Below are 15,880 nucleotides of genomic sequence, written 5' to 3' on the forward strand. Positions count from 1 at the left end.
GACGGACAGGAAAATTTTTTGACCTATTTTGGTGTTTTTTTCCAATTCTATTGCAGTAAATCAGTTTTTAAAAAGTATGAAATTAATCTCCATTAAATTATCTCGACAATAGTATGCAAAATATCTTGATTCCGTGAACTAACAAGGCTATAATAATAAAAATAGCCGCCAAAATGAGGCGAAAAAAATTTTTCGATCGTAAAGCACTCTCTGATGCTTCGCATCATGAGTCGTGCAATAGAACTTATTCTTATATTAGAATAGTAACCATTACCATGTTACATAGTAACGGAAATTTTTGTGAGAACCCTGTGTAAATTGGCTAATAAAAATCTTAGAAATTTTGATAAAAATATGAACAATCACTTATTCGGTGCGGAATGAAATTCTGAAAATAATGTTGTTGTTTTTTTATTTTTTTGATGAAAATTTCAATTTGTCATTAATAAAAAACATAACCAAAATAAAAAATCTCAGTTTTTCGTAAATAACTCATTAACTATTGGTGATATCAAAAATCGGAAAAAAGATCCTTAAAGAGGAGGTAATTTCTGAAAAAAAGTCTCGACTCCCGGAACTCTAGCTTGAAAAACAATAATTTTCATTTAATGTTGAAAATAGGGTTCCGCAAGACTTTTGTCGCACGGCTGCGCCGATGCTAACATACGACGGCAATTGCGCGGAACCTTATTTTCAACATTAAATGAAAATGATTGTTTTTCAAGCTAAAGTTCCAGGAGTCGAGACTTTTTTTCATAGTCTAGTCAACAAGTTCAAAAACGTGAAAAATAGAGATAAAGGTCCTAAAAATATGAGCGATGGCTCATTCGATTCGGAATCACCTCTAGAAAAATGTTTTTGAAGGATTTTGGTGCAGGTAAAAAATTGCAATTGTTATTAACAAAATAAGATGGAAAAAAAACGATATTTCGTTTTTTGTTAATAACTCGAAAAATATTAATATTTAAGCAATTTTGAAAAAAGCCCGTTAAAGAGGAGAAAATTTCCAAGAAAAAAGTCCGTACTCCCGGAACTCTATCTCCATTATTTATAATTTTAATTTGACGTTGAAAATAGGGCTCCGCGCGGCTGTTACGGCATGCGCGCGCCGCCGCTAAAGAGAGCTCAGCAATAAAAATAATTTTTTTATAACATAAAATGTGATTTTAAAAATTTGAAAAAATTCTAGTATCTTCTTAACACTTGAAAGAATCGAGCCGCGAATAAAAAAAAGGTTTAATCACCATTTTTGAAAAAGTTATCTAATTGTTAACTAACAAATTTTTTCCCAATCTCCGTTGGCATAAACAATGGGATAAAAGGTATAAATAATTGGCCTATAAATTTTAAACTTCGTGGAGCCCTTTTGATATATATACTTTATAAGATCCTGCGATAAATTTTCATTAAAGTTTATTAATTTGTTAATTATGATTTTTATAACTATTGAAAAATTAAAAATCTAAAAAAGTTGATAAAAATTTTTTTCAACTAATATTTAGCTATGCCTGTTTTCACATTAAGCAATGGCAGTAATTAATATAGGTTATGAATTTTTACGTAATTTGTTTATAAAATTGTTTTAAACAAATAGAGAAATTCAATATTTTTGAAAAATTTTTTTTTTTGCTATTTGGTTGTCCACAAAAATTATGATTTTTAAAAAAAAAAAATTTTTCTTAATTTTAATTTTTAATTGTTTAAAACGATTTTTTCATATTTCGATTGTTTAAACAATTAGTTAAGAAAAATTTTGCTTTTTAAAAATCATAATTTACACTTTTAAATAGTTTGGCAAAAAAAATTTTTTATTAATTATTTAATTGTTTATTAGTTTAACAATTTGTTATAAACAAATATTGACCAACGTTATATTTTTTCTGAAGCAGAAAAAATTATAAAAACAGCCATATATAAAAAGTTCCAAAAATTTTCTTTTATTTATTATAATTAATTTTAATATCATACGGTACGGTAATTATCGCCACTACTTGATTTGTCAATTAAAAAATTGATATATCTTTTAAACTATCAGAGATACGATAAAGGACATTCAGGTCTTTTTATAGAGAATGAATTTTTTCTTTCAGATGGATCTAAGATCAAGTTCGTATCTATTGTTTATTAGCTATTACATGCATTTGTTTATAAAAATTCTGTATTTTTTGACTTTTTCGTATCTTTTGTGATCTTTAACTTGTTAAATTATGCAGATACAGCAAAAAACCTTCAAACAATTTTGTTAAGGGATTAATTTTCTAACATATTAATTGTTAATCATACTTTTATTGCTAATTGTTTAAACATTATATCTTTTTTTGATTTATTCTTATGACAATATTATCGAATTTTAGTAAATTTTTATTTTTTCGTAGTGGTATTTTATTTTTCTGTTCTAAAAATTATGTTTTTAGAATATACTACTCCGGTTTGGAGTGTTATATTTAGTGAGCAGCTGCTCACTAAAAAAAAAGAAAGAAAACGTCAAATATAAAATAAAAACCGTAAAAACTATTTGCAATACTGTAAAGGATAAAAATAAAGATAATAAATGTAATCGAACAAATTGTATTATCATTCAACCACCTTAATTCATTATTATAAAAAATCTTATATACTTTAACCGAAAAAAAGTTATTTTTTAAATAGATTAATAAAATAGTATAAAATAAAAACAAGAAATTTGGGATGAAAATTACAATAAATAAGTAGAATCTCGATGAAAAGTCTATTAAACTGTTTAGGAAATCACGGGAACAATTTTAAATAATATACACAAAAAGAATTTTGATTTTTTACATAATAAAATAGAATACATTTATGTTCAACGGAGCTCCAGTCAAATGAACACCAAACACAGTAAGTATATTGTTTAAACAATTAGCAATAAAAGTATGATTAACAATTAATATGTTAGAAAATTAATCCCTTAACAAAATTGTTTGAAGGTTTTTTGCTGTATCTGCATAATTTAACAAGTTAAAGATCACAAAAGATACGAAAAAGTCAAAAATACAGAATTTTTATAAACAAATGCATGTAATAGCTAATAAACAATAGATACGAACTTGATCTTAGATCCATCTGAAAGAAAAATTCATTCTCTATAAAAAGACCTGAATGTCCTTTATCGTATCTCTGATAGTTTAAAAGATATATCAATTTTTTAATTGACAAATCAAGTAGTGGCGATAATTACCGTACCGTATGATATTAAAATTAATTATAATAAATAAAAGAAAATTTTTTTTGGAACTTTTTTATATATGGCTGTTTTTATAATTTTTTTCTGCTTCAGAAAAAAAATATAACGTTGGTCAATATTTGTTTATAACAAATTGTTAAACTAATAAACAATTAAATAATTAATAAAAAAAATTTTTTTGCCAAACTATTTAAAAGTGTAAATTATGATTTTTAAAAGCAAAATTTTTTCTTAACTAATTGTTTAAACAATCGAAATATGAAAAAATCGTTTTTAAACAATTAAAAATTAAAATTAAGAAAAATTTTTTTTTTAAAAATCATAATTTTTTGTGGACCACCAAATAGCAAAAAAATTTTTCAAAAATATTGAATTTCTCTATTTGTTCAAAACAATTTTATAAACAAATTACGTAAAAATTCATAACCTATATTAATTACTGCCATTGCTTAATGTGAAAACAGGCATAGCTAAATATTAGTTGAAAAAAAATTTTTATCAACTTTTTTAGATTTTTAATTTTTCAATAGTTATAAAAATCATAATTAACAAATTAATAAACTTTAATGAAAATTTATCGCAGGATCTTATAAAGTATATATATCAAAAGGGCTCCACGAAGTTTAAAATTTATAGGCCAATTATTTATACCTTTTATCCCATTGTTTATGCCAACGGAGATTGGGAAAAAATTTGTTAGTTAACAATTAGATAACTTTTCAAAAATGGTGATTAAACTTTTTTTCTTCGCGGCTCGATTCTTTCAAGTGTTAAGAAGATACTAGAATTTTTCAAATTTTTAAAATCACATTTTATGTTATAAAAATTATTTTTATTGCTGAGCTCTCTTTAGCGGCGGCGCGCGCATGCCGTAACAGCCGCGCGGAGCCCTATTTTCAACGTCAAATTAAAATTATAAATAATGGAGATAGAGTTCCGGGAGTACGGACTTTTTTCTTGTAAATTTTCTCCTCTTTAACGGGCTTTTTTCAAAATTGCTTAAATATTAACATTTTTCGAGTTATTAACAAAAAACGAAATATCGTTTTTTTTCCATCTTATTTTGTTAATAACAATTGCAATTTTTTACCTGCACCAAAATCCTTCAAAAACATTTTTCTAGAGGTGATTCCGAATCGAATGAGCCATCGCTCATATTTTTAGGACCTTTATCTCTATTTTTCACGTTTTTGAACTTGTTGACTAGACTATCATAAATTTTCTCCTCTTTAAGGATCTTTTTTCCGATTTTTGATACCACCAAAAGTTATTAAGTTATTTACGAAAAACTGAGATTTTTTATTTTGGTTATGTTTTTTGTTAATAACAAATTGAAGTTTTCATCAGAAAAATAGAAAAACAATAACATTATTTTCAGATTTTAATTCCGCATCGAATGAGTGATTGTTTATATTTTTATCACAATTTCTAAGATTTTTATTAGCAAATTTACACAAGATTCTCACAAAAATTTCTGTTACTATGTAACATGGTAATGGTTATCATTCTACATAGGAATAAGTTCTATTATTTTTTCTTCGTGCATTTATCTGATCATTTTTCGAATTATTCTACAAATTTTTAGAATTTTCAAAAATATTTCGACTAGTTACTTTTCCAAGATTCTATTTTTGCTTATTTTGACAAAAATATTGTTTTGCACTCTCTTTAATTTTCTGAAGAGTTTTCGCTGCTTTCAATAGACTCTCGACAAAACTTTTGTTCACGAAATTTAATTAATTTTGTTAAAATATTCGCTTGATCGGTTCATTGATGTGAAAATTTAATAAGAAAGTAGTACAAGCTCAAAGTCTTTACCTTTGTTTGAATCTGGAAAATAATAAATTTTACCAAAAATTATTTCTTATACTTTTTTTCTCGCTTTCACCTACTGTACACAAATAACTTTAAAAAGGGATGACGAAATTCTGTAAAATGTATCTTAAGTTTTATCCCATTTAAACTTTAGTTCAATCAAGTTTTATTAAAAATATATATTTTAACTAGATACCTGTGTTTTATCTATATCACACAATTTACTCAATCAATTCTATAAAAATTGAAATTCATTAAATCATGCTCTAATCACTTTGACAAAATTTTGTAAAATGTATCTTAAAGTTCATCAAAGCTTTCATTTATATTGTAACTCATTTATACGATCATTTTTTAAATTATTCCACAACTTTTTAGAATTTTCAAAAATATTTCGACTAGTTACTTTTCCGAGATTATCTTAAAATAATTTCCGGATAACACATGGTATCTCAATTCCATAAAATGGATGTCACAGCTCGGAAAGTAAGCAAAAATTTATACTGGTGGATGTTAAATTTAAATTGAGTCTATAATTTTGTTCCAGCACTTGAAAAGTAGCTCAAAAAATAAAATGAGGTGACATTGATGGTCATACCGTGATTTATTTCCATCGATTGTCTTAACGTAAAACTTTATTCAATCCAACAATTCAGTGGCAGATAAAAATATTATTAAACAGTTATTATCGGTGAATAAACTTATTTAACATTTATTATGTATTCTTTTAACTTTATCCTCACTCTGGCGCTTAATAGTATATTGTGTGACTAGGGATGAAACAAAACGACTTCAGACCAGTGGTTGCCTGCCCGAGCGAAGCGAGGGCTGTCATCACTCGGTCTGAAATCGTGTTTCATCCCGCGTCACACATTATATTTTTCTCACCTCCGGGCGGAAAGCGTCAATTTTCCTCCCGCTGCGCTAAACGAAAATGCCGCTTTCCGCCTCCGTCGAGGAGAAAAATAGTATACACACCACGGGCAGTAAATAAGAAAGCCTCAGATCACATGTTTATTGACCTCGGCTTCGCCTCGGACAACAATCACATGTGATCTGAGACATTTCTTATTCTACTGCCCTAGATGTGTAATATACTATTTCATATAAGTTGCATTAAAAATGCTAGTTTCAATGTCTGGAGCCAACCAGAACTAGATAGTTTCAGACGAACAGCGAAAATACCATTTTATTATGAAACTTATAATAAAATAGAAAGTAATAGTTTATTTTTTACCAAACATTTTTCGTAAATTGACAAGTTTTCTTTTATCATTCTTATTTATGCTTAATAACAGAATTATAATGTCAGTACAGTTAACGGTTAGAATGACAATTATAAAGGTATAAAATAAACAAACAATTGATAGGATTGAAAATAAAGCTGCAACTTCACCTCGCGGACAGAAAATCGTCATTTTCTGTCCGCCGGGAAGAAATAATTGATACCTGCCCGGCACAGTCGCATTGGTCTGAAATTGTCTAGTTTCGGTTGGCTCAACAGGCATTGAAACTCACATTTTCAATGCAGGTTATATGAAAAAGTTTTTGGTTTGCAATCAGTCGTACAAAAGTTCAGTTTGTTTAATTAAAATAAAATAATTTACAAAATAATCCAATCTTTTATTTGAGAAAATAAAATTTCAACAAAACGTCTACGTTTGAATATAGAAAATTTTAATCCAAAATATGTATACTGATAATGGATCTACTTATTGTAAATTTAAAACAGGATCCACTTTTTCGTGATGTACAATACAAAGTTATTCCTTTTTATATTAACATTTTCTACGCAGAGTATCATTGTACATTTCTTTCTTAAAAAATACTTGAGCACGTTTTTCTATTCTTTCATTTTTACTGATAGTAATAATCAACACTAAATATCTCCAGCCCGTCTAATAGCTTTAAATTTACAGCACGACCCCGATGAATGCTCTCCCGGCGGAGAAGACGGTAATTTCATAATGTTTGCACGTGCGACTAGCGGCGACAAGAGAAATAACAATCGATTCAGCCGGTGCAGTCTCATATCAATAAATCCCGTTTTGGACGTCAAAGCTCGTTCCACCAAAGGCTGCTTCGCCGGTAAGTCCACTATTGTCTCTAGCTAGAAAAAAAAAAAAAAAAAAAAAAAAAAAAAAGAAACATTCTGAATGCCGTGTAATATCGTTAAATCCTTGAAATGGATAAGTACACCACCGGTTCCAGTCTTCCTCTTACTTTGCTCTTGCTCTTTTTCCTCTGCTCTGATTCCAAGGGTCGCTTCCCGGTAAGCTAAAGACACTAGATTGGATGCAATCGAGCGCTATATTGAGTACGTCCAATCAAACTTACGGGCAGAAGACGCCTCGAGGCTGAAGGGTGACAGAAAGCTCCAAGAGAAGAAAGAGGAAGAGAAACGAGGGTGGAACGGGAAAATCAAATCAAATGTCACGTCTGTACATTCAATTAGTGTCAGTAAATCCGTATCTAATGCCTCGTCGATTCAACTTCTGCACCGAATCGTAATAAGAGTCTTTCAGAATATAGGACTCAGTAATTCAATTTTATTATTCGCTTACCTTGTTTAAGGATTATTGAGTTTATAAACTGAATTATGTATTAAATTTATCATTTCTTATAAACAATTTAGTACTTCAATTAGATATACAATTTTTTCGACTCGAATTGTGACAAAAGTTTCTTCAATTTAATGAAAACATTGCAATTTATCAGAGTTTCAGCTACAATCGAGAAACTGTTCAATTGGACGCAAGAAAAGAATTTTAGTAAAATTAAACCAGAAGTAAGAAAATAAATTTATTGCTTGAAGGATTTATTACTGCAGAAAAGATTTTATTTTAAGCAAACTGATAGTAACAGCAATTTGAAGAGTATTCGCGATTTTATTTAATACTTTATTTTTTTTTAGTGAAACAAATTTTATCAAGAGTAAATAGTGTTCGGCTTTAGTCGATAGGTGGCGAGAAGTAGTCCAAAGTTTTCGTGCTTAGACCGGTAGATCGAGTAATTAAGTACCATTCAATAGTTATATTCTTTCACTTGGAATACTTGACACATCTCCGAACATTTAACTCGTCGATTTATGCTAGAGATTTATAAATCTTATTATTGACTATTTTTAACAATATTATTTCGCCTGAATAGTCCGGAACTTAAAAATAAATCCTCAGGTTATCTGATTGAAGTTTTAGTCTCTTTCTAAATTGACATATAATTTTAAAATTAGACACACCAAATTGGATTCAATTGAAAAAATTTTTGCTGAAGCTATTCCAGGTTAATAGTTGCAAGAATAATAATAATTCTAACAATAATATACGTGTTACTTGCCGTAAATATATTTTTACTTGACTTGAATTTAAATTCGCTTAATGTCGGGAATTCTAATTACTAAATTAAAATATTCAATATTCTTCAATCAAGAGATTACTTTTAAAAAAATTATTTTTCAACTTTAAAGAAAATCTAAAACAAGTAACTTTAGTTAAACTGTGATAGAACAAGCTGCTAATATTCAATTTAAATTCGTTAAATGTCGACAATTCTAAAATAACTTACGCTTTTTTACAATAAAGTTATTTTCTTTAATTACTTTATTTTTATTTTAAACTTACTGAAAATTATTTTCTACTTTTTAGTTTTTTAAATTATTATTCTATTTTCTTAACATAACTATGATATAAATTTTTAATAAACAATTTTGTGACTTTTATGAACACTCGAAAGTGCTCTAATTGCATCACCAGTACTGTAATTTATGTAACAATATTGAATTACGTTATTAATTAACCGTAAACTGTTACACAAACACACAAATATTCGCATAATGTCGGCAATTTTAATCACTAAATTAAAATTTTTAATATTCTTTAATCAAGAGATTAATTTTTCTTGAGAAAATTCTTTCTTGGGAATTAAAAAAAATAAATTAATTCAAATAAATTTTGTTTTTGAATTTATCGAGTATAATATAGTTTTTATGGCATATTTATCATATTAAGTTTTTATTTGTGAAAAAATTCGACTTGCCGATGAGCAATTAAATATTTGTTTCTGCACCGAATTTAAATGAAATCATACCAAACACTTTGTCATGAATAAATAATGAATTAAGAGGTATTATATAGATACCATAATTTGATAATAGCTATTTCATATGCATTCGAATTCCCTTTGCATATATTAATTGCGAAACAAATTTTATATTAATTATTCATACCTGCGAATGTTTATTCAGTTAAATAATTATTCATTCCATTATTTTCCTTTAATTTACTGATTTATATTTCATTACAAGTTTAATTTAATTATTTTCCCCAGTATTTTATTTGTAATCGTTATTGGACATAAAAAAAGAGTAACGGAAAAGGAAAGGGCAACAATTTATTGGAGAAAAAAGTTTAAAAATATACCGAGTGCACAGCAAAGAAGTTTATATCGATCGGTTTTACTTTTTTCGAGCTGCAAATTAAATGCGGTTTTATGCAGGAACGAAAAAACAGTAATTGATTTATTGAGTTTAGATAAGTTTTTAATTAAATTAAATTGAATTCGAATTTTTGGGGAGGGAGAAATTGAAAATTATAATCGAAGTTGTGTTTTAATGCCACAGGAATTTTTTAAATTATTTAATTAGAGTTTTCCGGAGCGGTAATTATCGAATACCTATATCAGTTATCAATTATTTTTATAAATTTCATTTTGAATCGTTAATAACTTGTTGAAATAGCCGATAAAAGGTTTTCAATTTTTTTAATAAAATTATTATATAATAAAACTGATCGAAACTCAAAAATATAAATTTTTATCTAAAAGTATTATAAATGCCATTAAATTATAACTCCTTTATTTAAAAAAAAAAAATTAGGAAAACGGTTGACCCTAAAGGCCATCCCTGCAACTTCCCGCTAATTCCGTTAATACCTGGCCGCTTTTTTGAGCTCTTAGAGCTCAAAAGTACAATCTGTGTGTTGTTTTAAGCTCTCCGAGCTCAAAAAGATACCTTTTCTATGCTTTTGAGCTTTTTGAGCTCAAAAGTCTGATAGAAGTTTCATAGAACACTATTTTTTTAATGTTCATACCGCAATAACTTTTGAATGAATGAACCGATTTTTACGCGGTTGGCGGCATTCTACGTAGTTTTTTAAGCCTTATAAATAATTTCTAAGTTTTAATTGGTCAAACTAGAAATTTCGGAGTAACTCTGAAAAAACACTTTTTTCGGTTTTCTTTCGTTCACAATATCTCTCGAACGAATCAACCGATTTTGACCGGATTGGCGGCAATCGACGTGGTTTTTCAAGGTTGAGAGCTGATTAGTTTTTGGAATCGATCGGTTGAGCCGTTTAAAAGTTATCCCAAAAAAACCACTTCAGAAAAAATTTTTTTTCCTACTTTTTTTTAGATTTCTCCAAATTTCTCAAAATCTATCGGTCCGAATCGGTTCAAATTAACAGGAAATCTAAGTTTGGCTAAGCCCTTTCGAATGGCACCAACCACGATGAAATCGGTTCAACCGTTCAAAAGTTATAAGAGGTTTACATACTTACACACACACACACACACACACACACACACACACACACACACTCGGGGCAGAAGAGATACTGCTACCGGGCGCGTCTCCCCGAGCGGATGGGAGAACGGTCGAACTGTTCAAAAGTTATAGAAGGTTTACATACTTACATACACACACACACACACACACACACACACACACACACACACACACACACACACACACACACACACACACACACACACACACACACACAAATACATACAGACATAGTGACACCCTCGCGGGAATAGTCAGGAAAGCTTCCTAGGACCTCAAAACGTCGAGATCTGATGAAAACTCGATTTTCGAAAAACGGGGTAAAACCAATAACTTCCCGATTTTTGAAAATTTTCAATTTTCTTAGCGGGAAGTTAAAAAAGCAATATAAAAAAATTGATTCTTATTAATTTTTAGACTCCAAAGTAATTTTTTATTATTAATTTTCATAGTAAAAATTTTTGTGTTTTAGTCCTAAATACGGTCTGTGTTAAAAATTATTATTTTGAATTGAAACTTTTTTTATGTTTCACATTTTTAAAAATAAAAGATATATTATTCAGTTTTTTTTAACACCATTTGTGTATTAAAAAAAATCAACATAAATTTTGAGTTAAATTGTCAATTGCAACACAAAGTTTGTGTATTGACGCGTTTCTCTTTGGTTTACGCGGTAAAGCGCTATAGTTGTAGTTGCAGTAAGGTTACTCATGTTTGTTTATGATATCAAAGTATTGATATAATAATAATATTGTTTATTTTTATGAAGTTGCGAAGTTTTTTTCTATTGACAAAAGTTAAAAATAATATATAAAATAACTAAGTTGTAGCTTATAGTAATTAATATTAATACATTACATAATTTATTTATAATCTCAATTTTCCTTATGATTATTTTATTTAAATAAAAAGAGTCATATTTATTCAAATAAACAGAACTATTTACATAATTGCACGCCTCATAGCGCGAAGCGTGTGAGGTTGTGCTTTATACTCGACTCGTCAAGGTCAATCAATTTTGTGATCTTTAAATGTCTCTATCATAACCATATTACACTTATACAATAATATAATTAGATGTACACCGAGAAAATACTTAAATTAAACCATCTTTTATTTTCTAAAATCATTTCATGTAGCTATTTTGAAAAAAATTTTGCGTGGACGTCCGGATGTCACCCCATTTTAGATGTACCAACGATTACTCCCGAACAAATTGATATTTCAAGATCGAACCTTTTTTATTAGTTTAAGAATTCGATGAACTGGGTCCGTATTTCATATCAGTAGCCTAGTTTACGTATTTTTTTTTAAATTGAATTTTTATTAAAATTCACTACGATACAACTGTACAAAGACAAACGAATTTTTTTTATATGTCACATAAAAACTATGGCGCCACTTGATCAAGCTAGATTTTTTTAGACTGCGTGCGCATATGACAAGAAAAAAGGGCGCTGATATTTAAAAAAAAAAAAAATAATAAAAAATACTCTGTAAAAAATTATTTAACTATAATTTTTTTTTTTTTTAATCAATTACACAATTTATTTTTTCTTAAAAAATGAATGAGCGTTATGAGGCGTGCACTTTTGGATTTTCCGAATTTTTTTTTCTTTTCAATCATAAATTGTATAAAAAATAGTTAGTGAATAGATTCAAATTTCGGTCAACACTTATTGCATGCCTTAAGCGCGATCACGCGAAAGCATAGCTCTATAGAGTATACTGGGGCCTAAAAATCAAGTTTCCTATCTTGTCAAGAAAAATTGTATTTTAAATCCTTAATCCTCGTACAAATGTTTTAAAAAAATACACTGGTGGAAAGAAGAATGATTACTAAACCAATTAATAACCCTGCTTCGTAAATTAATTATCAATTTTAGTGAAAAAAACCCGTTTTTACACGCTTTATATTAGCTTCACTTGTATGTCAGTTTGTTTGTTTGTCAGTTTGTCAGTATGTCAGTAACTCTCCGTGGGTAATCTGCGCGCCTGCGGCCTTCCTTGGTTCTGGTAGCCGTTTCTCAGGTTCCCTCTCCGAAATCGAACTCTGATTCCCCGTATTTATAATATTTATAAATAATTATTTTTTTATTAGCTTCACTTGTATGTCAGTATGTCAGTATGTCAGTATGTAACTCTCCGTGGGTAATTTGCGCGCCTGAATATTTTTGATAATCAACAAATAATAGTTTAAAAAAACTAAAAAATCACGCTTTTATAAATAAACCAAACTAAAAAGTAAAAAATAAATAATAGTTTAAAAAAACTAAAAACACACTTTTTATAGAAAACCAAACTAAAAAATAGAAAATAAATTTAAATTAAGAATAGTGTTAAAAATTTCAATAAATATAAATTAATAATAGTGTAAATAAAAAAAATGTATTTTATTTTAAAAAAAGCGTGGGGTGCTTTTTAAGATATTATCAAAATGATAATCACTCTACTCATATCTGTCAATAAAATATTTATAACTATTGACACCATGCACCTCACGCTTTTTTTAAAATAAAATACATTTTTTTTATTTACACTATTATTAATTTATATTTATTGAAATTTTTAACACTATTCTTAATTTAAATTTATTTTCTATTTTTTAGTTTGGTTTTCTATAAAAAGCGTGTTTTTAGTTTTTTTAAACTATTATTTATTTTAAACTTATAGTGGAAGTAACTATCAAAATATGGTGGTGTGGTCAAGATTACTAAAAATATATACAATTTTAGGGCTCATTCTTTTTTCAGCCCTGTCATTAAACTTTAATGAAGAACCCTATTCAATATCAAAGCTTGATATTGCTTCGTTTAGTTGTAATTAAAACATTTTGATTGGCACTCACACCGAATTTCTCCATTTTGGTCGGCCCGATGTTTATTTTTTTAATAGATAGAGTTCTCACAGTGACTCTGCAACCCAGACAACGTATGTATGCGTATTGACTTGTAAGTAGTTAATATAACGGAACACGTAAAGGCGTTTTATTCGCATCATAAATAATTACTGTATGTGGGAAATTAAAAATAAATAAACAAATATTTAATTTTATGTAAAACATTAGCGCTCAAGGCATGCACATTTGGATTTTTCAAACTTTATCTGTATTTTTGTATTATTACATAGAAAAAAAAGGTTTACTTGAGCCAAGAAAATATTTTTCTTCCGAATTATTTTCTTGAGCGAAAAAAAAATTTTTTTTGACACGAGAAATTTCACTTATTTCGACTAAATTATTTATTTTATTTATTTATTTATTAGGTTTAAATGCCAAGGCACAAAGCCGAATGGCAAAAATGATATACATAAAATTATAATTCACATAAGAACCGCTAATATGTACATAATGGAAATAAAAATTTACATGATAGCTTAAAACATGAAATTTACATAATGATCAAGTGGACATAATGTTTTTAATCATAATAACCAGCTTACTATTATATTATTATTCGAGATTTATAAGAAAATCGAATACTCTTGTCTTGAAGGATTCTAATCCAAGAGAATTTGAAATTTCAGGAGGTAGATCTTGCCAAAACCGTATAGCTGACATAACAAATGAATGCTCGTAGGTTGTGGTAACAAAATTGGGTATTTTGAAAGTGATATTATTATTTCTATTGGCTATTCTTTGCGATCGTCTGATGACAGGGTCTTCTTCAATAAATAAATCACGCAGAAACCTTGGTTCGCCTGTTGATAACAATTTAAAGAACACGCAGGCCAAAAAGTACAGCCTTCGTGACTTTACATTTAACCAATTTAATGACCGTCGATATGGTGTGATGTGTTCATCTCGCCTCAAATTAAAAATGAATCGAATAGCATTGTTAACAAGTCGCTGCAATTTGCAATCAAGTTCGTTCGATAAGTTGAGAAACACTACTGAGCAATAGTCAATAATAGGAAGGATAGTAGCAGAAACTAATAACTTGCAGGTCTGTGTGGACAGAAAATTCTTCCTACGTTTTAAACTATTTAGTGAACCATAAACTTTGCGTGATACCTGTGAAATGTGCGTATTCCAAGAAAGATTATTTGAAAGATGGACTCCTAGATGTTTGGTTGAATTTGTACACAGAAAGAATGGTTCACTTGAACCAAGAAAATATTTTTCTTGCTAATTATTTTCTTGGGCGAAAAAAAAAATTTTTTTTGACACAAGAAATTTCACTTATCCCAACAAAATTAATTCTCTTGCTTCAAGAAATACGTATCTTGATCCAAGACAATTTATTTGAATCAAGAAAATTTTCTTGTTTTGAGAAAATTTTTCTCTTGCTCCAAAAAATTAAGTTCTTGACAGAAGTAAATTTTCTTGTCTTGAGAAAATTTTTCTCTTGCTCCAAAAAATTAAATATCTCGATAATAAATTTTCATTAATATTTTTATTGACAAACATGTCAAATGGGAAGATCAAATAATATTGAACCATTTTCTTTCATTCAATATGTATAATTGCGTGCTAAAATAATCTAAAATGGGTATCAAATATTCAAGTGAAAAATTTTCTCAAGGTGAGAAAATTTTTTTCTCAGCTGAAGTAGGTGGCGCTGCTTCCCTAGAGTATCTCAAAATCTTGATCCAATATAAAAATTTATTGTATCAAGTATTTATGATAATTTGAATTAAGAAAAATTACTTCCACCAAGAATAGAATTTCAAGAAAAATTTTTACTTCGGCCAAGACAACTTCGGTCTTCCTTCGGGCACCCGAAAATTTACTTGAGCCAAGAATTTTATTCTCCAGTCAAGAAATCTTTTTTTCTGTGTATATGGTATTACATTGCCATCTATAATGATCTCAGGTAGCTCAAAGTTTTCAAGTAGTCTCAATTTGTGTTTACTTCCCAAGATCATGACTTTGGTCTTCTTATAATTTATTTCGAGGTCATTTTCACGAGCCCAGTCTGCTACTGCTTGAGCATCGGCAGTTAAGTTTGAAGCTGCTTTATATAGATGATATAACTTGAAATTAATTCTCTTCCTTTAAGAAATACATATCTTGATCCAAGAAAATTTATTTGTCACGAAAATCTTGTTGTTTTGAGAAAATTCAGCCTCTTGCTCCAAAAAATTTAGTTCTTAATAGAAGTAAATTTTCTTGTCTTGAGAAAATTTCTCTCTTGCTCCAAAAAATTAAATATAAAGATAGAAGTAAATTTTCATTAATATTTTTATTGATTAACATGTCAAATGGGAAGATCGAATAATATTGAATCATTTTTTTCATTCAATATGTATAATTGCACGCTTAAATAATATAAAATAGGTATCAAATATTCAAGAGA

The 15,880-nt window shown here is 28.3% G+C and overlaps 1 protein-coding gene across 4 annotated transcripts in view; it reads left to right on the forward strand.

Annotated features, from left to right (window-relative positions):
* The window catches only part of LOC123262848 (disintegrin and metalloproteinase domain-containing protein 10-like), a 110,398-nt gene that overhangs the window by 78,917 nt on the left and 15,601 nt on the right, over positions 1-15,880 (forward strand). For all 4 annotated transcript variants that reach the window (XM_044725322.1, XM_044725320.1, XM_044725321.1 and 1 more), the window contains one exon: positions 6,940-7,108. In XM_044725322.1, the coding sequence (XP_044581257.1) occupies positions 6,940-7,108 (169 nt within the window). The remainder of the gene's footprint in view (positions 1-6,939; positions 7,109-15,880) is intronic.

Source organism: Cotesia glomerata, linkage group LG4 (genome assembly GCF_020080835.1).
Source record: "Cotesia glomerata isolate CgM1 linkage group LG4, MPM_Cglom_v2.3, whole genome shotgun sequence".
NCBI classification, from domain to species: domain Eukaryota; kingdom Metazoa; phylum Arthropoda; class Insecta; order Hymenoptera; family Braconidae; genus Cotesia; species Cotesia glomerata.